Below are 27,379 nucleotides of genomic sequence, written 5' to 3'. Positions count from 1 at the left end.
TTACGCCGTTTGCGCAGGGGCCGGGGCGTGGCGCCGCGCGGGGGGCGGTTGCGCAGTTGGCGTGGCGCATGCGCGGTGCGCGGCGGCGGGGGGCGCAGCGGAGCCCCGGACAGCTGGGCCGGGTAAACAGGGCCGGGGGCGGGGGGCGCGGCCGGGGGCCCTCCGGCTGCCCCTGCGCTGCGTCCCGCCTCACCCCGCATGGATGGAGCCTCGCCGCGGGCACTGCCACCGCCACTGCCCGCCGCGCCCGCCAGCGGGAGGCCTGACAGGTAACGGGCCCCCTCCGCCCTGCCAGCCGCGCCCCCACCCCACCCCGTGCCCCCTTCCCTGTCAGCCACACTCCTGTGCCCCCCTTTCCTCTGAGCTACACCCGCCCCTTACCCCTTCTCTGTCAGCTGTGTCTCCGTCCCAGTCAGGGACATCTCCGCCGTGCCCCCTTTTCCTGTCAGCCGCCCCCTACCCCTTTCCCAGTCAGCTCTGCCCCTGTGCCCGCTTCTACCCGCCCTGTGCCCGCTTCTACCCGCCCTGTGCCCGCTTCTACCCGCCCTGTGCCCGCTGCTACCCGCCCTGTGCCCGCTTCTACCCGCCCTGTGCCCGCTTCTACCCGCCCTGTGCCCGCTGCTACCCTCCCTGTGCCCGCTTCTACCCGCCCTGTGCCCGCTTCCCTCTGAGCTATCCCCCTCTTCCCCCTTCCCTGTCCACTGCATCCCCTGTGCCCCCTTCCCCTGTCAGCTGCCCCCCACCCCTTTCCCAGTCAGCTCTGCCCCCTGTGCCCGCTTCTACCCACCCTGTACCCTCTTCCCTCTGAGCTATCCCCCCGTTCCCCTTTTCCTGACCACTACACCCCCTGCGCCCTCGTATCTGTCATCTGTGCCCCCATCCTTGTCAGCCACCCCCTACACCCCCTTCCCTCTCAGCTGTCCCTTCTTACCTCCCATTCCTGTTCCCCCCACCCCTCTCTTTCCCATCAGTTTCCCTCGGGCTCTGTCAGGTGCCCCCTTATCCCCCCCCGGCATTATCCCCCTTCTCTTTGCCAGCAGCCTGACTCCATCCCTATAAGAACCCCTCCTTTATCCAGTCCCTGTTTCCCCAGCCCCTCATTCCCATTTTCCCAATACCATCTCCCTGCCTTCCCCCTCTAACCAAGCCCCTCTTCCCTCCAGTCCTGCATCCCCTGCCAGGTGCAGCCCCTGCTTTTTGGCTTCCCTTTCCCCCTCCCACACCTGACATTGCTCTCTCCTCACCTTCCTGTTCCTTTTCCCTGCCCTGCTCCTCCTCTGCTCACCATCCCCATATTAAAGCCTTCACAGAACCTTTCCCTGCCCCTGCTGAGTGTCCTGCACCCCTTTTCCTTGGAGAGGGGATCAACCTTTCCTCCTCTGCCAGTTAAACTCAATCCTGGAGCCGCTGGGCTGTGGGTCTGGGCACTGGGGTGTTGCTTGTGTTGTCTGGCGTCTCCTTGTTCTTCCCATGGATGTGTGAGCTGGGGGATGAAGGGAAGAGGCAGAATTCCAGCTGGAGGGCTAAGCTGGAAGCACTGTGTGGCTCTGGGCTGTCAGGGATTCCCTGACTGTCCCCTTGTGCTGGGTCTGTCAGGGCTCAGATCCCACCTCTGCACCTCACTGGCTCCACATTCCATGTTCATCCATCCTGAGGAGCCACTGCTGCTCCTGGGTACTCCTTCAGCTGGGGCAAAACCTTCTTTTAACAAGGTGTTTTCTGCTAACCAGGTCATTCCCTCTTAATTTTCCAGGTTTCTTAAAAAAAAATGTACCTCTCTACATGTATTTTAATTTGATCTGCGACCTCTTGGGAAGTCAAGGTAAAGAGGGCAGGGAAATCAGTTGTGAGGATAAAGAAGGTGCCTGAGGTGGGTCCTGGGGGTGAAATAATTTGGAGCTGCTGAAGGGAAGGGTCTCAGGAATGTTCCCTTGGGATGAGCTGTGTATCTGCAGGGCTGGTGGTGTGCACAGTGCTGCTATTCCCAGTGACCTTGAGAAACTTGGACTTGTTTAAATCCGCTGTTTGCAGGAGTGCTGCTGCTCTGAGGAGTTTCTTGGGGTGGATGGAGCTTTTCCAAAGGGTGCAGGTGCCCAGGCTGGGGCTCTGACCCCCGTCTGGAGGGCATGTCTGTGTCAGGGTGTTGCTGTGGGGGTGTCCAGGTGGGTCCATGAGAGGGAAACACAATCCAGCAAAGGAGCAATCCCCCCAATCCGAGCTGCATTGGGATCATTTGGTATTAAATCAATGGAATTATCTACATTACCAAAGTCATGGTTCTTTTTCCAGACTTCAAGGGCGTGTTTCAGGAAAATTGGGATCCTGTTACTCCCCTTCCTCCCCATGCCCTGGAGCACCCTCTGGAAGTGTATTTTCCCAGGAGCTTGAGGGGCTTTTAAACTGCTGTCAGTGCAAACAGCCTGCCAGGTTTGGAGCCCTCAGCCTGCAGAGATCTGTGGCTTGTTAATTTTTGACTGTGGATTTAAAGGCCAAGTGTTGCGAAAGTTCTTTTGGTGCCTCTGGAGTTTTGTGTTGCAGGAGCAGGAGAGGCCAGGAGGGAACTGCAGGTCCTCTGTGTGCCCCAGGGAGCAGCTTGAGAAGAGGCTGTTGCTGTGGATGATGCTGTAGCTGTAACTACATCCTGAGTTTTTATTCCTGTCTGGGGTGTCTGGACAGGTTTGGAGCAGTGAGGGATGAGGGAAGGTTGTCCTTGACTGGAGTTGAAGGGTGATTTGCTCCAGTGTCACCTAATAAATGACTCAAAAAGGTCACAATGACAGAATCATGCAATGGTTTCAGTTGGAAGGGACCTTAAAGGTCATCTTGTTCCAGTGGCAGAGACTCCTTCCTCTATCCCAGGTTGCTCCTGGCCTTGGACACTTCCAGGGATGGGGAGGGATGGGATGGGATCATCTCTTATGTGTAGCCAAAGTGAAGCTGCTGTGGAGTCATCCCTGATAGAAATAGTGCAGATTTATCCTAAATTGTCCTTGTCTCTGGGACTTAATGCTCTCATTCCACCCTGAGCTGGTTGTGCAAGGTTAGTTAAAATCCAGAGCACTGCAAGGATGGGGTAGAACAGAATTTGCACAGTGGTTTTGCCAAAACAGGACCATCCTTTACCAATTTCTGTGCCTGTGGTGGTGACAAAGGCTCTTTGAAGGGGCCTCATGTTTGGAAACCTTGATGTGGCTGAGAAATTGGGAGACACAGTTTATTTTTGTCAAATTATGTATATTTTCCAGGAGACCTATAAATTTGGGGGGTTTTGTTCATTCCAGAGTCAGTTTGTAACTGGAGAGTGGATCTACCTGTACAGTGGGGGGGTCAATGGTCTTTAGTGTTAACAGCACTTAATATTTCTTTAATCAAGTTATTATTTATTTAGATAGTTAGTTAATAATCAATAATGAGGTAACTATTCATGTTGAATGGGAGCCTGGGGATTGTGACCAGTTGTGACAAATGCTCAGTATCTGACCCAGAATGAGAATTTGGGACTTGTTAATTCTTTGTCTGTGGTTTTGTGATAATTTAAAGGTTTCCAAAGCCTTTGTAGGTGTGGAATACCTGTCGAGCAACACAAAACAGCAACGTGTGAAAGCAAGAAGGGCTCTTGGAGTCTTTTTGGCCAAGCACAGACACATATTCTGGGAGACCTTTGAGCATTCTACAACACCCAGTTGCCAAACCAAGCCCTTTCTGGGAAACAGACACCTCAGGCTCCTGCATTCCTGTTTGGATGTGGCTTTTCCCAAGCCTGTCACCCAAAGGGCTGTTTTCTGGGATGGTTTTCCTGACCTGTATCTTTTAAGGAATAAAGTTGTGTTGATCTCCTGGACAATGGAATAGTTGTCACCTCTTGAGTTCCCACAGCTGACAGTGACCTGTGGAAAGCTCCACAACACATCTGTAATCCTAAAAACACTCCCAGAAATAACCAGCTCCTGTGCATTGTATCCCTGGTCATTGTGCGTGTCAGAGTTCCAGAAGGGAGAAAATGCTGGGACAAAGGAGACTGTTGAAAAAAACCCAGGAATTTGAGTCTCCCTTATGGAGTGGTAGATTTGGGAGGTTTGGTTCTTCCTTCTGTCTGAGCATGCTGTTCATACAGTGGATTTATAGTGTATTAATGGTTTTGCAGTGCTTTATTTAGCTCTAAACTGGCTTCTTGGTGTGGGAACATGCATTTTTCCATGTGTGTCCTTGAGGTCGTTTGGTGCTGTTTGGAGAAAAAGCAGCTAATTGGAAATCAGCCATAACTAGACAGAGAAAATGTGACAAAAATTATTTCCAGGGCTCTTGAGAGAGAGAGCAGTGGGGTTTTTGTCAGCTGGGAGGTGACATCCTGCCTGGCCCTGGCATGGGGGGTCCTTTTGGAGGCCTAAGCTCAAAATTAAACTGCTCTCAAAGAGGAAGACTTGGAAGGGAAGGAGAGGAGAAAGCTGGAAGCTGCTTGGAGAGGAGACTGGGCAGAGTCTGGGAATGCTGCAGGGAGCACTAGGAAGGGTGGAAAGGTGCAGACAAGACTGAGATGCTGAGATCTGCTGGAGTGTTGTCCCCTTGTGTCTCTTGAGAATGTGCTCTGGGTTAATGGATCATTTATTTCCATGGAAAAAGTTGTTTAACTGCCACTGGTTACAGGTTCCTGTGGAGAAGGGCTGGGTGAGAGAGGATGGCTGGGGTGGTTAAAATTCCCAGGGAGGAGAAGGAGTGGAACTTTGGGTTATAGTCTTAGAGGTAAGAATATCCTGAATTTTGTAGGGTGAGGTCCCTCACCTGAGGGGTGAAATGCTGAGATATCACAGGATTGTGGTCTCTGCCCTGTTCCAGCTATGGATGGAGAAAACAGTGGTGCATTCTGGAGGACTTGTCTAAGGAGGCCAATCTGCAGGGATGCAGCCCAGGAGAAGGACAGGCAGGGGCTTGTTAGCTGGAAAAGTGTCTGGAGAAACCAGGAGAGAGATGGCAGATCCATCTGCACGTGTGGTCTGTGCAGAGCTGGAGCTGCCCTGTGAGTCAGCAGAGCTCCCTCTCCCTGTGAGCTCAGCACTCAGGGGTGTCTCCACACTGGGGTTTGTCCTGCCTCCCTGTGTTTCACAGAATCCCAGAATCACCGAGGCTGGAAAAGCCCTCCCAGCCCACAGAGCCCACCCTGTGCTTGATCCTCACTTTATCACCCAGCCCAGAGCACTGAGTGCCATGGCCAGTCATTCCTTGGACACCTCCAGGGATAAGGACTCTGCCACCTCCCTGAGGAACCCCTTCCGATGTTCAGCAACCCTTTCCATGAAGAAATTCCTCCTGATGTCCCACCTGCCCCTCCCCTGGCCCAGCCTGAGGCCGTTCCCTCTCCTCCTGTCCCTGTTCCTGGGGCAGAGCCTGCCCCCCCCTCTGCTCCCCATCCTGGCAGGGATTGCAGAGAAAGAGAAAATCCCCCCTGAGCCTCCTTTTCTCCAGGCTGAGCCCCCCCCCCCCCCCCCAACTCCCTTCCCTTCCCTGGACACACTCCAGCCCTTCAGGGTCTTTCTTGAAGTGAAGGGAAGTAGCTGAGAAACTTCTCAGAGTTTCCCTGCGAGCTGCAGAGTCAGCAGGACCCACCTGCCCTTGTGCCAGGTGCTGGTTCCTCCCCTTCCTGCCCTTGGGAGCTGTTCCCGAGGGCAGTTGTTTCCATTCCAAGGGAAGCTGTGGCTGCTCCATCCCTGGAAGTGTCCAAGGCCAGGCTGGACAGGGCTTGAAGCACCCTGGGCTGGTGGAAGGTGTCCCTGTCCCTGTCCCTCATGTGGCAGGGGCCTGGCAGATGAACCAGCAGAGAATCAGAGAGGGTTTGTCAGAACTGTTGTGTTGCTGCTTTTCTGTGGCATGTTCTTGTTTCAATGAATCAGCATTTCCTCTTGTAGAAGAGGAAAATTTTGGCTTGTTCTGCTTGGGAATGTTTTTAAAGAGAGTTTGAAACTAGCAGGTTAAATAGGACAAAATGTGTGTTTAAAATTTTATTCTTTTTGAGAAGAGGACTGTAGAAATATCAAAATGGGGCAGCCTGTGGTGTGGAAATGAGGAGAATTACAGCACCTTTCAGGAACTGACTGGTCCCTTTCCAGGCAGCCTGTCCAGAGCAGGGTTGTGACCATCACTCTGCAATTTGAATGTTTTTTAGCAGGTGTAGCTAATTCTATGTGGTTTTAGTTATTTAGATTAATGCATTAAACTTCATTAAAATTGCTAAAACTTGTGATTTTTCCTGGAAATTCAACTTTAATTGGTCACTCCTTTCCTATTGCTGAGGTAATTGGGTGTTCATTTATAGCATGACCTCAGGGTTGGCTGTTGTGATTTCTAGGAATGTTTATACCCTTTTGGTTGTTTTAATTTGGTTTTGCTGATAATTAAATGTAGTCAATGAGAGAGAAGAGGTGGCCAAACCCATCAATTGTGTTTATTCACAATATGAGTCTTGTTGACTGTAGACATTGGGAAAATGGCATTGGACATGAGTGGACATGGAATAGTTGGAGGGAAACTGTTGGACAGGACTCTGCCCTGGGCTTGCAGTGTGTCTGCTGCCATAGAAATATGGGTTTTCCAGGGTGATTTAGTCCTGGAATTCTACTCATTGTGAATTTCTCCACAAGCCTGAAGTCAGACATTGTTCAGTCTTAGCCTGTTCCTTCCTAGAGTTTCTTCAGGAGCCTTTATACCCATCTTTACAGTTCTTACCCACTGCTAGTTTTGGAAAATAAAGCTTGACATTGCCTGAATGGGCTAATATGTTGTGTGCCTGCCTGTGTCCCCCCCTGTGCTGTCCTGCAGGTAACTGAATGCCCTCAGTGTGGATCCTGGCTCGGCTGGAATGCTTGGAGGCACAGCAGCTCTTCCCATAGCTTCTTTTCCTCTGCCCCATTGCAAGAAGATGGCAAAAGCCAACATTACCAGAGACATCATCCACAGACAGATCAAGGTACGTGTGAGCCACGTGTTGGGTGGAGGGAGATGGAGGGATCAGTCTTTGTGCAGGATTGGGAAACACTCATGGTGTTGCCTTTACTTTGGGAAAGGTCTCTTATTGATAAGCTCAGTGAGAAGCTTGAGAGAACAAACACACAGGACCTGTCACTGTCCTTAATGAAGAGCTGGGGTGAAGTGTGGCATGGCAGGAATTCAGTTGCTCTCCCTGTGCTAGTTTGACATCAGCAGGTCTGTTCCTTTTGAGAGGAATACAGCTGCTTGTGCTTGGGCACCACAAAGGCCCCTCAGCCAGCTTCCCCCTCTCCTCTCTGTGTTCTTCCCCTGTGATCTTGCCATCAGAGGTATTTCTGACTGTAGTAAAGCTAATGATCTCTGTCACAGCCTCTCTCTGTCTCCTTTTCTTTAGAGAGTGCTGTGTTGCCTCCTTTGTGTAGGGAAAAAGCTTCTGCAGTGGTTGGATCAGTCGTCTGATGGCTGCATTTGTGGAATATCAACGTGAAAGGACTGGCTGCAGCAGACACAATAGGCAATTATTACTTGGACTCAGAGGCTTGAAATCATTTGCAGCTCTGCTGGTAATCAGCATTCAGGAAAGGGGTCTGTGGGTAGCCAGAATAAGGAACTGGAAGTGCTCACTTTGCAGTTTGGTACCAAACTTTGTGTTATAGGCTTGTAATTTAATCCATGTGCAGAGATTTATTTTGCTGCCCTAACAAGGAGAGGCTGGTTCTGTGGTTAGAGCCTTAGCCTGGAACTGTCTCACACTGTCTGCTCTGTCAGACTTTGATGTGTGACCTTGGGAAGGTTGCTAAGTCTGACAGTTCCTTGTAGGGAAAGCAAAATCCCACCCCACAGCCCTCACAAAGCCACTGAGGCTGCAGCAGCACAGGAATTCTACCTGCAGCACCTTGCACTGGGCCTAGCAGTGCCTTAGGAATGCTCTCCACAGAAATACATCAAGGGGTTTGAAGTTTGTCATGGAAGCTCCTACAAAAAGGCTGGTTTGTTTTCCCTCCAACCCTTTTATGTCTGGCTCTTCAAATAGCTTTTGGTGTGTGGAGTTCATTACTGAATGCCGGGCTGGGAAAGGAATCCAGCAGTTCTGTGTGCCTGCTCTGGGACTGCTGATGTGTTCAAAGTCCCATCAGTGTGATATTTTTGAGCCCCACAGTGTGATTTTTGAGCATGATCAGTGTAATTTTGACATTGGTGTTCCCATCTCTAAATGTCGATAACGAAGGTTTAAGTTGAGCGTGGGATGGGATGGGACCAAGGCTGGGGCAGGTCCTAGGAAGGAATCTCCTTGGCTGTTCCACCCAAAATCTGCCTTGCATTCCCTACCCTTCATCCCTGCCTCTGCAGTTGGCCTTCTTTCATTGGAGCCATCTGCTAATGCATCTGTGAGATCACAGGGGAAACAACTGTCCTGCTTTTCTTCACCTTCATTTGTACTGACGCAGTTCTGTGGCAGCTGTTCCCTGTAGAACAGCCTGTGCTGTGGTGCTGCAGCTCCAAGGTCCTGCTCTGTGGCTGAGGAAATAACCCATCCCAAAGGAAGTTATCCAAGCACATTCCTGGTACTTTGCCCCATGCTGGTGCCTCAGGACAGGCTCTGTAATGGCAGAGTTTTCCTGAGCAGCTCTGGTCAGTACTGCTGCCCTCAGGACTGAGTTCCTCATGAAGTCATCACCAGGGGATAATTAGACATTCTCAAGCTCTTCCATGTGTTCTGTTTCAGGCCCAAAGCAGACAATTTACTCTGCCAGTGTGGGGCTCTCAGACCTGGCCTTGCCTCCCCAGCTGAGCCTGGCACTGAGATAAACATCATTTTAAATCAATTCAGGACAAAGATTATGATCTGCCTACCTCAAGATGTTCAAATGATGGCTTAGAAGGCTGAGGAGGGACTTGTCACAAGGGCACGGAGTGATAGGACAAGGGGGAATGGCCTTAGGCTGAAGGAGGGCAGGATTAGATGGGATATTGAGGAGAAATCATTCCCTGTGAGGGTGGTGAGGCCCTGGCACAAATTGGTTACAGAAGCTGTGGCTGCCCTATCTCTGAAAGTGTCCAAGAGCAGGTTGGATGGGGCTTGGAGCAACCTGGGTTAATGGAAAGTGTCCCTGCCCATGGCAGGGGGTGGAACAGGATGATCCCTTCCAACCCAAAGCATTCCATGACTCACTGATTCCTTGTCTCCCTAGTGCAGCAGAGCTCCCTGATGTTATGGACACCCTGATAACATGGCAAAGTCCCTGCTTGGTTTTTAAACTTCAGGAATTTTACACTTTAGAGGCTGAGGGAGCTGGGGGTGTTTAGCCTGGAGAAGAGGAGGCTCAGAGGTGACCTCAGCACTGTCTGGAACTGCCTGAAGGGAAGTTCTGGCCAGGTGGGGGTTGGTCTCTTCTCCCAGGCACTCAGCAACAGGACAAGGGGGCACGATGGGCTCAAGCTCTGCCAGGGGAAATTGAAGTTGGATCTCAGAAACAAATTCTTTGCAGAGAGAGTGCTCAGGCATTGGAATGGGCTGCCCAGAGAGGGGGTGGATTCCCCATCCCTGGAGGTTTTTAACCTGAGCTTGGCCGTGGCACTGAGTGCCATGATCTGGTAAAGGGACTGGAGTTGGACCAAGGGTTGGACTTGATGATCTCAGAGGTCTTTTCCAACCCAATCCATTCTATGATTCTATGAATGATCTCTTGAAGGGGGCCAGGAGTGCTTTGCTTGCTGTACTCAGTGTGGTGCTTTTTGCCCCGTGCAGGAGAGGGGAGCGCTGGGCTTCGAGCGGCACTACCATGTCACCGACCCCTTCATCCGCCGCCTGGGCCTGGAGGCAGAGCTGCAGGTGAGTGGGCAGTGCCCAGACAGCAAACCAGCTGCTTCCCCACTGCAGGAAGTGGATGAAATTCTCTTTTGTGATATAGATACTGATTTTCTTACCCCCCAAACTGCATTAGAGCCAGGAATAGCTCAGTGAGAGTTTGTGTGAGCTTTTTGTGCTTACCTGATGCACCTGCAAGAGAGCCAGTTGTCAGCTCTTCAACACACTCAGCTCTAATGCCTAAAGTGTTCCCAAAAGAACAGGTTGTTGTTTTGCACTCTTGACACAGCTTAGTATGTCAGATCTTAAAGATTATTTGGGGGAGGAAAGAGTTGTTTTGTCCCCCTTTTCAGCTGCATCTCCCAAATCAAATGGTGTCAATGCTCTCCCCCTTCTCGCTACAGTGATGGTTAATTTGGATGAAGATGGATGATGTAGTCACCCAGCAGCAAGGTGCTCCTAACAGAGCTATCAGAAGTGCCTTTTCCTTGTGTTCCCAGGGAACCTGTACCTGTAATTTGTCAGCCTTGCCACGGGCTTTGGAAGCAAAGTCACCTTTCCCTGTGTACAGCAGGATTTCAGCTGTAGCCTCCGAGAATAAACTGCCATTTTATTCAACACTACCTTTTCTCATTTGTTTTAACTTTGCCTTTTCTACCCCAACTGCTATAGCATGTCTGACTTTTCTGGAGGTACTTATCTGCCATGTGGGTGGGGGCTTTTTGCAGGGTTACAATAAAAGAAATTAAAAACCTGCTTGTATTGGAACAAATTATTATTTGTGGGGAGCTTGCTGTGTCCTTGCCTTAGAACAGCTTTGCTTGATAAATCTGAAGTTTGTGTAATTCCATCTTCCTTTTTTTTCCCTTCCCTCAGGGTCACTCTGGGTGTGTCAACTGTCTAGAATGGAATGAAAAAGGAGAGTAAGTATGTGGCTTGATTTGGGATCAACAAACCCATAAGCCCAGGTTCTCCCAAGAGTAGGATGTAGGTCATCTTATCATAAGCAGCTGCTTCCCATTTCTAGTAAAGTGTAGCTCAAGCTCAAAGTTTTAGCTGTAGTAGAGCTCACGCTTCAAAAAGAAGCTTTATTTTGTTAAATATATCTGGATATTATTAGAAATGCCCCTTTAGTCAGTTCAGAAGGGAAATGGTCAGACTAAGAAGTGGAGATTGAAGGCTGCTTCTCTTCTCTTAAGTGGTATTATGGATTATAATGGATCTTTAGGATTTGCCCAGCTGGTGGTGACATTTCCCCACCCCCTTCACCATGCTGTTCAAAGCTGCTGCTGGGGGACAAATATCTAAGGGAGAGAGGTGGAGAATTTACCCCTCTGCAATTTTAGAGGGAAACTAAAGAGCATTTCCATTAGCCAACTGGAATAAAGACTTTCTGCATGAGAAATGAGTGGATGGAAGGAAGAGTGTGTATTTCTGAACATGCCTCTTAGAACTTCCAAGGGTTGCTTTCTAATACTCTTCAGAATTATTTCCCAGTGAAAATTTCATGTGCTTGAAAGAGATTTGGCTACAAGGAAGTAAGTTTAAAGCAGCTGAGAGTTGCAGATGTCCAGTTCTGTTTGGTTCAGATGCAGATGGATGTGCTGGGCCAACAACACCTTGCAATGACTTTTTACTTTTAAAGCAATTTGTGGTTCCCTCCATGAGCCCTGGGACTGCTTGGGCACATCCAGAGCCTGAGAATGAATGCCTTGGCTTGGCTTCAGGGATGATGTGGAGCAGTTAACACAGCCAGGATAACAAGGCAAATGGAGGGCCCTGCACTTGGTTGTTTTCCCCTGTGCCATCGGGATCCGTGTGAGGTGGTTCAACGAGCTGAACCAACGCAAACCACTCGCTGTTTTCAGTGGAGCTGCTGTTGGGCTGGTTTAGCTCCTTGACCTGGCTGAATGGATGAGTGCATGGGGAGCACGTTGCTGAGGAAAGAGAGAGGAAATGGGCTGCTTAGGGCTGAATTAACTTAATGGATGTCTGTGGTCAAACAACTACATGAAATTGGTCACGGCTCAGAACAAAACAATACATGGTGCATATTTCTCTTCTGTTTTCTTCAGCTTGTTGGCCTCTGGCTCTGATGACCAGCACACCATTGTCTGGGATCCTCTGCACCACAAGAAACTCCTTTCTATGCACACAGGACACACTGCAAACATCTTTTCTGTCAAGGTATGTGGTTAGAAGAAATGAACAACTAACAAAATCAGCAGCCTAAACAGCAGGAGAATAAATCCTTGCTGGGAAATATCTTCCTGCAAGCAGTTTTCCCTCCCAAGTAATTTAATATTTTTAATTATAGGAAAAAAATGGATGAGATCTAATAGTGCACTTGGTTTATGCAGATCCCAGGCTTATTCTCTCTGAATTCAAAGTGGTTGCAGTAAATTGGGATGTGTGATTGAAGAGACTGTTGTGTGTCCTGCTGTAACTGGTGACTGGTGTGTGTAGTGCAGGTGATAATGTGGGTTATTCCATGTTCATGGGGCAGTTCCTGCTCTGTGACTGCCAGGACAGCCCAGTGATGTCCATGTGAGCATTCCCAGTGCTTCTCCAGTCTGAGTGTCACATCTCTGTCCCACAGTTCTTGCCGCATTCGGGGGATCGGATCCTCATCACAGGAGCTGCGGATTCCAAGGTGCACGTCCATGACTTGACTGTCAAGGAGACAGTGCACATGTTTGGAGATCACACCAACAGAGTGAAGAGGATTGCCACAGCTCCCATGTGGCCAAACACCTTCTGGAGTGCAGCGGAAGATGGGTTGATCAGGTATAGAATTCCAGTTGGTTTGGTTTCAGGGTTCCTCAAAGTGTGTGCTGTGCACAGATCTGGAGAAAGGTTGTCTCTCTCCTACAGAGCTTAAGCTCATGTCTCCCTTTCCTAAAACTGGAAAAAAATTATCTTGTAAAATCTGATAAATACTCTCCTCATCTCCTCCCTTTTGCTCTGCTGAAAAGGGAGGCCAGGAAAGGAATAGCCATGTCACAGGGAGGGGAGACACAACACTGCACATTTTTCTCCAGAGTCACTGAGAGTCCTAAATGAGTGTTGTTACTATGACAGTCTGTTTCACTTTTCCTACCAGCTACTGCTTGTGAGGTCATGACTTGGAGTTTAATTTTGGACCTTGAATAAATCTGTGCACATTATAGAGCTGATTTTAATGGTTATCCTGATATGAGGCTTAGTGTGTATGAAACTGAGATGCTTCCAGTAACCTGTGACACAAACAACTGTTGTTAATGTCCTTGGTGTCATCTCATCACGGATAATGAATTGTAGGTCACTGCTGAGCAGTGTTGATGTGCTGCTTTGAGTGCTCTTCAGTTTGGTCACCAAGGAAAAATACCAAAAGGTTCTTCCCCCAGAGGGGCACTGAACAGGCTCCCCAGGGCAGTGATCACGGCCCCAAGGCTACCAGGGACAGGGTGGGATTGTTGAGGTGTCTGTGCAGGGCCAGGAGTTGGACTTGGATGGTCCTGTGGGTCCCTTCCAACCCAGGACATTCCATGGCTCTCTTGTTGCTGCTTCTGTTCTCCCACAATGCTCAGCCTGACTCCCCTCCCTTACAGACAGTACGATCTGCGGGAGAACAGCAAACGCTCCGAGGTCCTCATAGACCTGACTGAGTACTGCGGGCAGCTGGTGGAGGCCAAATGCCTCACAGTGAACCCCCAGGACAACAACTACCTGGCAGTGGGGGCCAGCGGGCCCTTCGTGCGGCTCTACGACATCCGCATGATCCACAACCACAGGTAACAGCACCTGGCTCTGCTGGGCATGTGTGAGCTGCAGAAATCTGGTCAAGGCTCTCTGGGGAAGGGGGACACTTGCAGGGTTCCCTCACCTGTTTCTGTGAAGTTTTACTCTTTTTTTTTTTCTATCACCCAAAGCCTTTTTGGTCTCTGAACACACTGGGGTGAGGTGATCCTGGTGACCCCATGGCTTGGTGGGTCTTGTCCTTGTGGGGGGACAAGAAGTGTCAGTGTGGATCAGGCTTCCAGCAGATGGTTATAATAAAGCTGTTGTTCTTTCTGGCTAGAAAAAGCATGAAGCAGAGCCCTTCAGCTGGAGTTCACACGTTCTGTGACCGGCAGAAGCCCCTCCCGGACGGTGCAGCACAGTACTATGTGGCAGGTATGGACACCTGTACTGGGGTGACACTGGCAGGGACTGGTGGGACTTTAATGCCTGAAGAAGCAGAGTTCTACCCATCACACACGAAACCTGTTCTTGGAGGAGTTCTTCCACGGGATGTTCCATGGAATTGCAGTTTATTTCACTTCCATGCTGTGGATTCTTGCTCAGTTCCCTGATCTTGCAGTGCTGGGGGGGGTGAGCTGCCCTTGCTGCTTCTTGTCCAGCATAAATGTCTTTTTGTCACTTTTACTGGAATGTCAAGGATTGGATAACCTGGGCTCTATAGGCTTTCCTGGAACTGGTCCCAGCAAAGCTGCTGTTCAAAGTCTTGTTGGCACAGGAGAGAAATGACTTGTCTCACCCTGCAGATGAAGAGTCAGTGATGCAGTGTCTGAGCAATCTACATGACATCCTTCTCCAGTTCTTGTTATTTCCTATCTTTTTTTTCCCCAAAAAATGTTCATTTTTTTAAAAATACCTCAGACCAGCACGTTCAGCAGACCAGTTTTGACAGTCCTGCTTCTGATGAATCCCACTAGAGGATTCCTCAGGTCCCCTGAATTGGTCATGCAACACATCTGCTGTCTGAGCTACAGAACCTGTGTGTGAGCTGAATATTGAGGAGCTTTGGTTTGGTTGTGCTGAGGGCTTTATTAAGGAAACCTGATTAGAGGGTTGAAGATGGAGGTATTTGCAGATGGCCACAAATCACAGAAGCCAAATCCTAGTCAATCCCTAAAACTGAGATTTGCTGGGTTATGTAGGCTTGATGTTAACAAGGTGGTTACAATCCTTGTCTTCGTATGGAGGTGGCCCTGCAAAGTTAAAATCAGAGGATGGTTTGGGTTGGAGGGGACTTTAAAGCCCAACTCATTCCACCCCTGCAATGGGCAGGGACACCTTCCACTAGCCCAGGTTGCTCCAAGCCCTGTCCAGCCTGGCCTGGAGGACTTCCAGGAATGGGGCATTGATACCTGGAAGGTCTGAAAAAGCACCTGCATGTTTTGGTGGCTGATGGAAGGATCCAGTAAACAGTAGGAACTGGGTGCTCCAAGGCTTTGTAAAAGGCAGCAGCTGGGGTAGGACAAAGACAGCAGTTCCGAGTTAAGCCAATAATTATGGACTTCTCCTCTCCACAGGGCACCTTCCAGTGAAGCTTCCAGACTACAACAACAGGCTGAGGGTTCTGGTGGCCACGTATGTCACCTTCAGTCCTGATGGCACCGAGCTCTTGGTCAACATGGGAGGGGAGCAGGTAAGGAGACAGTTCAAGTTTGGCAGAAATCTTCAGATGTGAGGTCATTGCACATTGTTGTGTGCTCTTGAAAACAGGTACAGCAACTTCTCTCTGGGTAATATGATTGATTTTAAAATGCTTTCTGATTAATTCAGACTAAATGCTTGGGATTAAGGGTTTATTTGTTATGCTGTCACTGACCAAACTTGAACCACACTTTGTTCTGGTTTTCCAATTCACATTTCACTCTCTGGAAGAGGAAAAAAACTAAAAGAATTCTGGAACTGACCTTTGCTGACCTAGAAGAGGTTTCATAACTCATTCTTGAAACATTGAACTGCTTCTGTAATGGAATGTAGTGACTAAAGGACTTGGAGGAGTAAAGGCCTTCACCTGGAATATTGATTGCTTTAATTTTAAGCTCTGGGTGATATTCATGGATCTTCTGTAAAGCCTATCAGTGAAATGAGAAAATCCTCCTGACAGCATTAATCAGCGTGGATTAAGCAGAACTTTGCTACTGGGCAGGTTGCACTGTGGTTGTCCTTTGCAGGTCTTTCTCACACGTGTTCTCATTCCCTGTAAGAGAAGGTGCTGAGAAGGTGAATGGTAGGTCTGATCTGGGCTATCCATTGCTGTCCCAGTACAGCTGGAAATTAGGATTTCCCAGGACTGCCTTGGGAGTTTCTCAGGGAATCTTGGTTTCATCTTGGAGACACTCCTCCCTGGGTTTAGTGTACCTCCTCTTTCCTGCCAGTGAATGTTTGGTTTCTTCATGATCACTGTGTTAATTAAAATACCTTATTGGAGTTGAGGCTTTCTGAGCAGGTTGGTCAGTGGTCAGATCATCTTTTAAGTTCTGTGGGTGTGGGGAAGGCTCTGGAGTGAGACCAGCCTCCTGTTTCTGAGCATTATTCTTTCTGAACCCAGTACTGGAATGGAACACAGCACTGTTACTGCTGCCATCCCCATCTACAAACCAGATTCCCAGTTAGGAAACTGGAGACAGCAAACACAAGCATGGAACCATACACCCATCTGGCCCTGTTTTATTTTTGTGACTTGTGCATCTCTATTTTGCTGACTTTTTTGTCTCATTCCCTTTCTTCCTTTCCTTAGGTCTATTTGTTTGATCTGACATACAAACAGCGACCATACACTTTCCTCCTCCCAAAGAAGTGCCACACTTCAGGGGGTAAGTGTGATCTGTCACAAAGGGAGTGGAAGACACACTGAAGGCATTTTCAGGGTGCAGGAGGAAAATGAAGCTGTTGCTGGGCTGTTTCTGCAGTTCAGTTCATACCTTGAGTTCTAAAACCCTTCTAAAGAGGGAGAAAATGTGTCTGTGGGGGAGAAGTGACCTGTGGAGAGGTGACTGTGTGTGTGAATTAAGGAGAATGCTTAAAGCTGTGCATGAGGATTAAGTTGTAAGTGGTTGAGGCCCTGGTATTCTGCCTCCAGCTAAGGGGGAAGGTTCCTGGACAGGTGTGGGAGAGCTGTATTGTTTTATTTTTTGAAAAATTATTATTAGTAAAATGTAGGATACTGTTACCCCCTTACACACCTGTTACAAAGAGACAGAGCAATCTTCCCTAGTCTTAACAAACTGACCTGGCACTAATATCCCTCCTACAACCAAAGAGTTATTTATTTGACCAGTAATTACATCCAAAAGCCTTTTTGTTCCTGGTCCTGTGCTCTGGTAGCACAGGCAGCAAGCAGGGAATGGCTGCAGGATATTCCTGAGCTTGGCAGGGAGTGTTACCTGCCCACCCCTTCCCTGTGTGACCTGTGTAGTCACCTTAGGCCTCAATCAAACACTCACCTGCTGGTGGCAAATATCTGCCCTGCCTTTCTCTGCTATCTGTGTGTGTGGGCGGGTGATCTGTGCTGGGGCAGCTGGTGAAGTCACACTGGGAATGGCAGGACAGCACTGGGAGAGGCTCAGAGAGGTGCAGCTGCACCAAACACTCCCTGCTGGGCACAGAAGGTTCAGGGAAAGGCTGGGAAAAGGTGTTACCAGGACAAAGTCCTGTGCATGCACACTGAAGTGTCTGAGCAGCCCAGCAGGCTGGTTGGACAGTGTCCCCAGGCTGAAGTGACTGCAGGAGCACTCCCAGCTGCAATGTAAATGCAGTTTGTAAAGTTTAAGCTGAATATTTTCTGGTGGAATGGCAGCTGATGTGGCTGCATGACCTGCAGCTTGTAGCAGCTCCCTGAACAGTAAGGTAAGAAAAGAATTAAAGGAAAAAAAAAAGCATCTGGAATTCACCTACTGGATTCCTTCAGTGTTTCTACTCAACCTCCTTGTTCTATCAAGTATTCAACAGCTTAGTTGTATGATCCTTCACCCACAATGCAGACTTCTATTAATGTCACTAAACACTTGTGCAGTTTCACAAGGGCCTTAGTTTTCTGTGTATCTGGCTTTCTGTTCAGGAGTTCCCTTGCAAAGGACCCTGCAGAGATTTGGTGCTAAATATAAGAAGGCAAATCAAATCTGGGTGTCTGGAGGAGGTGGGACATGTAGAATCACAGAAGTTTTAGTTCTCTGGATGGGGCCGTGGCATTGGCTTGGCTCTGCTGCACAATAATAAACCCTGAAGCTGCAGATAGGGCTTTGTGTAATCTACACTGATAAGTATCATGGCTATATATATTTTTCTTTTTTTCTAACCTTTTCAGAAGTGCAGAATGGAAAAACCTCCACCAATGGGGTGTCTAATGGCATCCACCTGCACAGCAATGGCTTCCGCTTGTCCGAGGGGAGGGCACACGGGAGGTAAGGGCATGGCTGCACTTCCACAGTCCCATGGCCTTGGCCTTGGCCTCTTCCTCTTGCCAGGGGGAGGTGCTGCCAAAAAAGTGTGAAGTACAAATGCTCTTGGTGTGTTTGACTTGATTGTCAAGTGGCCTCTGTCCCAGGAACTGTATTGGCTTCTGGTGCCTGGGCTGTGAACAGGAGCCAGATCAGGCATCCTGGGAGAAATTATCCAGGACTTTTCCTCTCTTATGATGAATTAAAGTGGACAGAAGTAAGAAATGACTTTTCAGGCCTGGAAACAAAGTGCTGTGGGTGGTTGTTGCTTCCTGACCTGCAGGAGCTGTGTGTTGGGAGTGGGAAAGGCTGCCTTGCTTCTCTTTGCCATTTTTAGAGCACCTGCCTGCTGCAAACTGAACTGAAACAGGAAAAACTGCTTAGGACAGTGACACTGGAGTCACTGCTCCTGCAGTCTGCCTGTGAGGTGGGAATGGATGCAGAACCTCGTCTGTTATTCCTGCTCCTTTCATTCCTTAAGAACAAAATGCAGTTGGGGCGAAGTAGCAGCAGCAGCAGCACATCTTGGTGACTGTTTTTCCTGAGACATGGTTCGAAGTCAAGACACTTACTTAATACCATATATGGGTAGTCTGGGTTCCACCAAAGTCCCTTTGTGGAATGTTTCAGCTCCTTTCCTCTAGATGGCCTCTCCACCGCGGCAGCAGGAATGGGGCTGGAATTTGGGGTTGCAGAGCCGTGGGCCTGGTGAACTCAATTTGCATTGTTGGACATTGCTAAAAGAGGATTGGAAATTGTTGTTTGTGCTGTAAAAACAAAGATGTATTGGTGAAGTCTGATGTTTAAAATACTCACTGCTCAGTTTGGAGGGTCTCTGTATATAAAGAAAAACAAATGGTTAAATGATGGTCAAACTGATGCAGAGAAAGTGACAGAGGGCAGGTTTAGATTGGATATTAAGAGGAAATTCTTTACTTGAGGAGGAAACTCTTCCCTGTGAGGGTGGGCAGGCCCTGGCACAGGTGCCCAGAGAAGCTGTGGCTGCCCCATCCCTGGAAGTGTCCAAGGCCAGGTTGGATGGGGCTTGGAGCGACGTGGGATAGTGGAAGGTGTCTCTGCCCATGGCAGGGGGTTGGTCCCTGCAAACCCAAACCATTTTGTGATCAAAAAGAAACCTTCCTCCTAAATTCTGGTTGTTCAGGTCCATGATCTCTTCTGCCTTTCCCTGAGTCCTTTGGTATTAACTAATGCTCTCTGGGACTTGCTAAGCTAGAACTAAACGACGCTGACATTTACCTGGAGTTGGGGATGTGCAACTCACCTGTGCTCCTCCCTTCTTTCCCTTCAGTCCCCAAGTGGAGTTACCTCCATACCTGGAAAGGATCAAGCAGCAAGCCAATGAGGCCTTTGCATGCCAGCTGTGGACTCAGGCCATCCAGCTCTACAGCAAAGCTGTGCAGAAAGCCCCCAACAATGCCATGCTCTATGGGAACAGAGCTGCTGCCTACATGAAGCGCAAGTGGTAAGGAGCCAGGGAGTGTCAGAGTTCAGTGTCACAGGTGCCAGACTTCAGGGACCACAGGTACCTTGTTGAAGGACCTGGTTTTCCTATGGGGTTGGGGTTATTGGATTGAGCCATAGGTGGGCATCTCTGGCACAGCACAAGCAACATATGTTGGAGAAATTATGGCCAGGCACAGCTGATAAAGCTCATAATTTCGCCTGCTGACATGCTGAGTAAAGTTTTGATCCTTCCCTGTGTAAAAAGAAACCCCAAGTCCTCTTCTGAGTCACAGCATGATGGGTGTCTCCAAGGGTGTTTGCCCTTTTCTGGGTGGTTCTGATCTGCACTGAAGAAGGGCTCTAAGTCTGCTGTCAGTGATGAGATAATGGTGACTGTGCTGTGTAACATCTCATGACAGGAGGTTGTTTTAGGGCTGCCTGGGGTTTGTTTGGTTGCTGTTTTATTCACGTACCTCTGCAGATACTCAGGCCTGGTGGTTCCTGTGTTACCCCAGTTAACCCACACTCCCCTTGACTGGAAACAAACCTTTTGGAGGGATCTGGGGAGGTGGCAACTGGTGCCTTGGAGTCTGGAGGGGATTCTGTCCTGATGGTTGCAAAACACCCTGTCAGCCTCTGCAGTAGGTAATGTCTGCTCTGACCAGTGGCCAGAGCTGCATCTGCAAGATGCAGCTGAGTTATTTTAGTGTCTGTCCCCTTGAGCAGAGTAAGACTGAGTAGCATGACTTGCCATTAACATATTTAAAATAGCTGTGGTCCTTCATCTCCATTTGCTTTGTGAGGAGATCATTCTCCTCTCCCTGCTGAAATCCCCAGTATGAATTCTCCTCTCCTCTTGCCAAGATAAAGAGCAGCCAGCACTTGTTGTGACTGTTGGTAACTGGCCTACTGGCTGTTTTGCAATAGCAGAGATTTGGGAGCTGCCTCAAAAAGACCTCAGTGTTCAGAGGGAGAGGAACAATAGGTTGGGATTAAGGAATGGAAGACAGAAGCTGAGTGGTGATCTCATGAATGACATTTTTCTTATAGGAATCGTTTTTCCCGAAGGGTGTTGGCAGATCTGAACCTTTCAGGGTGTCAGCTACTGCCCTGTCATAGTTTTGGGTAGCAGGAAGATGTGAAAAACACACACACAATGGGTTTCTGTGGCATGCAATGGGTAGAATGTAAATAGTCCTAAGCTGAACTCTTCTAGGTGCAGAAAAGGGGCACCTTTCTGCTAGAAAGAGCTTCTGGTGTATGGAGAAGGTGTCTGGGATGTCACTGAGCAGGAGGAAGAGGCAGGCAGTGACCCACAGTGTGTCTCTGAGGTGTTCTTGATGTTTGGAGCAGGAACAGGTACAGGCCACCCTCAGAACCCTGCAGGTCCTGCTTTGGCCTCATTCTCTGAATAACAGAGAGATCAAGAAAAAAGAAAGGTCTGTAATTTCCTAACCTCCCCTTGCTCATCTCCCTTAAGGTGCTGCTCATACTCTGCAGCACTTCCAGCCTGTTCTTTCATATTTTTCTCCTAAAAGCTGACTGCATCACCCTCTGGATTGCTTTTAGCAGTCCATGTTGACAGTACTGAGCTGATCTCTAGTTTTGCACAGGCTGAGTCAAACCTGTAACAAAGGGAGAAGGCAGTGCCTGCTTTACATCCCACTGTGTGCATTTTCACACCAGTCTGTTGGGCTGACACTGGTAGTTGAGGCTGAAGGATGTTTGAAGGTGGTAAAGCAGCTCATAACACAGTCAGGTCCAAAAATGTGACACACCAGTCTGTCATCCTAACAGATAACTTGCATCCTCTGCTTCTTTGATTAAAAGTGGCCTGTTGCTGTGTCCAGCTTCCTGAATTAGCACAGACAGTGCTGCAAGGACAGCCCTGAAGAGCCATGTTCCCTCTGCAGATCTCATGGCCAAGGCATTTCACCCTCTGACTGTGCTGGCCAGTGGCCAATATCCCCCTAGACAGGAGGGAGCTGTAGGGTGAATGGTTTGCAGAATGTTTGTGGTGCTGATTAACTGCTCCTTGGAGTGTAACCCAAAGATCTGCAGCTCCCCTTGATGAGTCCAGACACTGGCACACCTCTTCCCTGTTCTACCTGAACACGAGGAGCAACTTCTTTACTGTGAGGGTGACAGAGCTCTGGGACAGGCTGCCCAGAGAGGTTGTGGAGTCTCCCTCACTGGAGATACTCAGAAGCTGCCTGAACCTGAGGAACATGCTGAAGGGAGCCCTGTCTGGACAGAGAGGGTGTCCTGGATGACCTCCAGTGACCCCTTCCAACCTGAGTCATCTTGGGATTTTATGGTTCCATGACAAAGGCTCCACATGATCTAAAATCATTGCCCTGTGAAAGGCACAGGGCAGTTCATCATCTTCCCCTTGGGACTGTTTCAGACAGTGCATAAAATCATAGAATCCTGGAGTGGTTTGTGTTGGAAAGCACCTTAAAGATCATCCAGTTCCACCCCTGCCATGGGCAGGTATAACTCTCACTAGATCAGGTTGCCTCAAACCCCATCCAGCCTGGCCTTGGACACTTCCAGGGATGGGGCAAGAAGGTTACAGGTGTGAAATATCATTATTATTATTATCCATCAAATGGAGCCTTGGCACTCTCTCAGGACAGCTTGTGGTGCCTCTGAGCAGTTCAGGCTGGCTGCTGGTACACCAGGAGTGTCAGCCCTGTCAAGGCTCAACAAGTCCCTCCTGCTTCCAAGCAGGGACCCCCTTATTCCCACAGCCATTGCTCAGGGAAATCAAGCACAGTACTGTAGACAGGATGTAAATATCCATTCCCATACCACTCTGCTGTAACACTTATTTCTAAAGCTCAGAGCTTTTTCCTATAAAGGTGAGGAAAAAAAAGTCCTGCTTGAGCTATTTGTCCCTCAGGGCTCTGGGGTGTGGTGGGAGGTTCTGCAGCTCTTTGCTGAGGGCTCGGAGTGTCCGTGGGTAGGAGCTGTGCTGTGTGTCCACACAGGGGCACGAGTGAGCTGCCGTGTGAGGAGCCTGTCTGCCTGGCACGGGAGGCCTGTGCTGCCTGGCCAGAGGGCTGCTGCATCCTCCATCTTCAAAGGACTTCCCGAAATGTGTTACAGCAGGGAGCTCTGCTCTGCCGGATTTAAAATGGCAGGTCAGGGCTCGCAGGGCATCCCTGTGTGGTCACATCCCAGAGCTGCCTGTGGGCGCTGGGGAGGCTGGGCTGGGTCAGGTGGTGCCCCCGAGACACAGCAAATGCTCTTAGTGAGCTCATGGGGTGTCTGCTGCGGAGAGAGCTGGAAACAACAAGCTGTGGAGTGAAATGAGGGCTGGGAAGCAGCAGTGGAAAATGTTTTGCTGATGCTGCTTGGGCTGTGTAATCCACCACTCCCTTTTCCTCAGGGATGGGGACCATTATGATGCTCTGAGGGACTGCTTGAAGGCCATATCCTTAAATCCATGCCACCTGAAGGCCCATTTCCGCCTCGCCCGCTGTCTCTTTGAACTCAAGTACGTGACAGAAGCACTGGAGTGTCTGGATGACTTTAAAGGGAAGTTTCCAGAACAAGCACACAGCAGTGCCTGCGATGCGCTGGACAGGGACATCAATGCAGCCCTTTTCTCCAAGAGTGATAATGGTGAGTGCTCCATGTGCTCCTTCAAGGTTACACTGCAATCTAATGATCAGACAAGGATTTTCCTCCTTAAACTGCCCCTCAGAAGTAAAGCTCCAACTTCTGAGAGAGATTGATTGTTACTGTGCACAAAAACCGGCCTGAGCCTGTTCTTCCTTGCGCCTGGTCCTGGTTTGCTCTTGAGTGAGAGACTGTGATAAAAGGAGTCAGATGTAGCCAGGAGATAATCTGGAAGGAAGCTGGTGCTCTAAGCCCTGCTCCCTGCTGGAATAGTCCTTAACTCTTCCCTAAAGCTGGTGGGGGGTCTCTTGGAGTGCTGTTTGCTTAGCACACATTCCTTCCCAAATGGTGATGAGGGAAATCTGTTGTCTTTCCAGCTGAAGACAAGAAAGGGGGTGGCCCCATCCGGCTCCGAGCCACAGGCCGCAAGGATTCCATCTCTGAGGACGAGATGGTGCTAAGGGAGCGCAGCTACGACTACAAATTCCGATACTGTGGCCACTGTAACACCACCACAGACATCAAAGAGGCCAATTTCTTCGGCAGGTATGTTGGCAGAGCGCAGCAGGGATGCAGGGCAGGAGTGTGGGCAGCAGCAGGATGGTTTTTTCTAATGGATAAAGCCTCAGGTGTGGCCCTCTGTGTTTATAAAATGACACAGGCACTGGTTTGGAAGGTTGAAAAAGTTGACAGGAACCCTCGTCCTGTGTGGCTGCACGAGTAGCTGATGAGTAGTGGACCCACAGAGGACATGGTTGGGTTAGTGTTTGGGATTTGGGACTGAAAACAGCACTTCTGGGGATGAAGGGAACCAGTACAGGAGCTTTAATTGGATCTGTAAGTGTGAGAGGTGTTGGGCTGCTGGCTACAGAAGCCACGTGAGAGTCTTATGCCTGCTGGAGACTGGCTGTGAGACCTCCAGCCTGTGCTCCTCTCGCCTTAGCAATGCACAGTACATAGTCAGCGGCTCAGACGATGGCTCCTTCTTCATCTGGGAGAAGGAAACCACCAACCTCGTGCGAGTGCTGCAGGGAGATGAGTCCATTGTGAACTGTCTCCAGCCCCATCCCAGCTACTGCTTCCTGGCCACCAGTGGCATCGACCCCGTTGTCCGACTGTGGAACCCCCGGCCAGAGGTAAGAGCCACAAAGACTCATTGTCAGGAGGTGGAACATGGTCTTTCCTACTGTTTTTTCCTGCCAGGATCTCTAGTGGCAGCAGCAGTGACAGCCCCTCTTTGGTCCTGAGTTCTCTTCCCTCATGCCTTGCAGAGTGAAACCCTCAATGGCCGTGTGGTGGTGGACATGGAAGGTGCTTCCCAAGCCAACCAGAGGCGGATGAATGCGGACCCTCTGGAGGTGATGTTGCTCAACATGGGGTACCGGATCACAGGACTGACCAGTGGTGGGGCCGGAGGCTCAGATGATGAAGACAGCTCAGAAGGGCAGGTCCAGTGCCGGCCCAGCTAAAACAGAACTGCCTCTCCTTCCTCTAATTGTTTGGCTGAAAGGGAACCGAGTTTCCTTGGTCCTGGACTCTCTCTGATGAATGACTGCACTGTTTCACACTATGCACAGAGTAGGACAAGCTGGCAGGGGCAGGAGTGGCCGTCTCTGTAAACCATCACCTCCTCCTCCTCCACAGCATGGCAGTGCAGTCCAGGGTTTGCCTTTAGTGGAATTTAGTCCCAACAGGGGTCTTTGAGTTGTCTTTAAGCAGTGTAACTGGTGATTATTTTTCCAGAGCTGCTGTATGATCTGGTACAGGGGGATTATGATCTGGTACAGGGGGATGTTGCCTGCATTGCAGGGGGGGTGTTAAATTCCTGAATAAAATACAAACCTAGGGCAGGGGTTATGGAATGGATTGACTGCAGTGATTCTGAAAGCTTGACTCTGTGCTACCAGCTTGTCTAGAGGCCCCCAGTTTAGGGTTGTTGGCCATGAAACACCTGTTTTGTCCCATAACATCTTTCTTCTGGCTTCCATCTCAGACACGTCCTCACCAGATGTAGCTGTGCTGTATTGAGGACTGGAGATTGCCTGTCTTGTCCCCCTGTCTTAGCTGATGGATTATTGAAAGCACTGAGTATGTGCAGCTTAACAGGGCAGGATGTGCTTGCCCAGTTCTGGTACTTTCTCCTGTGGTTCATGAACCCATGGAGGGAGGTGACAGCAGCGGGGACAGGTTGGATCAGAGGCTTAGGACTTGTGTGGCTGAAGCTGCTGAGGAAAGTGACAGGTCACAGCCTCTCTCTCTGTTGCCCAACGTGTGTAGCTGTGTTCACCTTTTCCTCTCCATGTCACCCATGTGGGAGCTGAGAACATTGTCACCATGTGTACGTTACAACTGCAGTTTTAAGCTGTTAGAAGCAGCATTTTTGGGCAGCCAGCTGCTCTTTCTTGGCCAGAGTGGGCCTTCTCTTGCCTCATTGTTGGTGTGACATTGGATGGATTCGTGATCCTCTCAGGAACCCTCCTTCCTCTTCCTGCTCTCCACACACTGACTGGCTGCAGAGCCAGGAGCACACCAAGAAACGCAGCACTGGTACTTCCATTCCTTCCCCTCTCATGTAGCACACAGCCCTGTTTTTCCCTCTTGCAGTTGCCAAACACTAAATACCCAACAGATCCTACACAGCTGTGCTACAACCGAACCCGCAGAGGTTGTTTTTTTTCTAGGACTATCAACTAAGACCAAAGAGCCCCTGGAGATCTGAACCGCTCTGCGCTGTCTCGTAGCTCTTCCTGCTGAGGGTCTGAACATGCCAGCCTTGGTCCCAGGGGTGTGAGGTGTGTGTCTGGGAGCGTGTGCGCATGTGTGTGTGCTGTTCTTCCATGTGGTGCAATCCCTGGTCTTCCTGTTGCTGCTGTGGAAAGATGAGAGGCCTCCTTTTCCTCCTCTGGCTGTTTCTGGCTGCCAGGCATTGCTGAGCGAGGCTGCGCAGTGCTGGCTGAGCAAGGGCTGCCTCTCCCTTCCAGAACAGTCTTTGAGATGAGGAGGGAGAGAGGTCAGGGAGCCTCACAGCGTCTCTCCAAGGACAGTGTTCCCTGTAGGGAGAGAGAACTGGGATCTCATCCCTGCCCCTCAGGCAGATGTCACCTGCTCTGTCTCGGAGCGCGGCTGAGCCCACTGTGGTTTTGTGGGAGCCAAAACAACCATCTCCCCTCATGCTCTGCCAAGCTGTGATGGCAGAGTCCCCTCCACCTTCTCCCACTGAGGCAGAGCTCACCTGGGACAAGTCACTCTGCTCCTGAGGGCAGGTCTGCTTGTTTTCATGCAGAACCCACGACTGTTCAGTTCACCTCTTTGGTGGGGTACAGACTCCCCCACCCCAGGTGTCCCTGCTCTTCAAAACCCAGAGGCAGCAGAAAATTCTCCTCACTTGGGTGGCTTTCTGACACACTCTGCCCTTTTCTTTTTTTGCTTAAGGCTTCCTACTAGATGCATCCTCTTTTTTTTTCTTTTCCCCTCTTCTCCTCCCACTCAAACTTTTTTTTCAGCTTTCAGTAGACAACGTCTGCAGACTTTGATTTTTAAACTGAGAGACTGAGATGGAAAGCTCTGAAGAGAACAGACCTCTCCCTCCCCATTCACCTTTTGCTGTGGCAGCTATTTTTTGGTTTTTTTACCCTTGTAAGACAGTGCAGCTCTTTTACCTGCCAGTTGCAGTGTGAAAGCAACCAGATTCCCTGCCTCTGCAGTGGGTTGCTGTTTTTAATGGCTGCTTTGGTTTAAAAAAAAAAGAAGATAAATAATAATAGGAGAGAAGGGGAGAGAAAAATCTTTCTGCCTCCAGCCCCTTTTCCCCTTGTTGTGGGCAGATTACCTGCTTGTCACTTCTTAATGAGGAATTTGTATTTATTGGTGAAGGGAAAAAACATGCTGGGGAAGTCGGGAGAAGATGTTGCTTTATTGACCTCTGCTGTTTACTTCAACCCCCTCTTTGGGAAAGCTTCTTCCTGCTCTTTCTGGTTAACTCTTTCTAGCCTGGGATATGCAGGGATGCCTCCTTTATTTTTGTATTCTAGCAATGGGCTCTCCGTTAGGAGACTCTAGGATTCTCTTAGTGTTGCAGTGACCATTGCTTCTCGCTTTTTTCGAGTACTAAAGATGATCATCTCGTAAACTTTGCCCCTGCAGTTGTAGAGGTAACACACGAGACTTACTGCCCTCATTAGAAGGAGCAGAAAACTTGTTTCTCTGGTCCCTGGAAGAGAAAGGGTTAAGCGATTAAACAATTCTTTGTTCTAGTCCTTTCTTGGTGTCATTTTGTTTGGGGGATCCT

The 27,379-nt window shown here is 49.6% G+C and overlaps 2 protein-coding genes across 2 annotated transcripts; both read left to right on the top strand.

Annotated features, from left to right (window-relative positions):
* The first annotated feature begins 69 nt into the window (after nucleotides 1–69).
* Nucleotides 70–27,344, top strand: WDTC1 (WD and tetratricopeptide repeats 1). Its single transcript, XM_071576954.1, has 16 exons — nucleotides 70–269; nucleotides 6,811–6,958; nucleotides 9,728–9,811; nucleotides 10,664–10,710; nucleotides 11,863–11,974; nucleotides 12,387–12,574; nucleotides 13,378–13,560; nucleotides 13,848–13,942; nucleotides 15,085–15,200; nucleotides 16,302–16,377; nucleotides 17,868–17,964; nucleotides 19,310–19,483; nucleotides 22,859–23,094; nucleotides 23,469–23,637; nucleotides 24,035–24,227; nucleotides 24,363–27,344. The coding sequence occupies exons 2-16, from the start codon at nucleotides 6,851–6,853 to the stop codon at nucleotides 24,558–24,560; spliced, it is 2,076 nt and encodes a 691-aa protein (XP_071433055.1). The 5' UTR covers nucleotides 70–269; nucleotides 6,811–6,850; the 3' UTR covers nucleotides 24,561–27,344.
* On the top strand, nucleotides 199–808 carry LOC139682280 (uncharacterized). The gene is made up of 2 exons (XM_071576462.1): nucleotides 199–269; nucleotides 472–808. The coding sequence occupies exons 1-2, from the start codon at nucleotides 199–201 to the stop codon at nucleotides 806–808; spliced, it is 408 nt and encodes a 135-aa protein (XP_071432563.1).
* Nucleotides 27,345–27,379: the final 35 nt, after the last annotated feature.

This window comes from Pithys albifrons, chromosome 24, assembly GCF_047495875.1.
Source record: "Pithys albifrons albifrons isolate INPA30051 chromosome 24, PitAlb_v1, whole genome shotgun sequence".
Lineage (NCBI taxonomy): Eukaryota > Metazoa > Chordata > Aves > Passeriformes > Thamnophilidae > Pithys > Pithys albifrons.
Note: the sequence above shows the minus strand (reverse complement) of the source record. Positions and strands in the feature narration are given on the sequence as shown.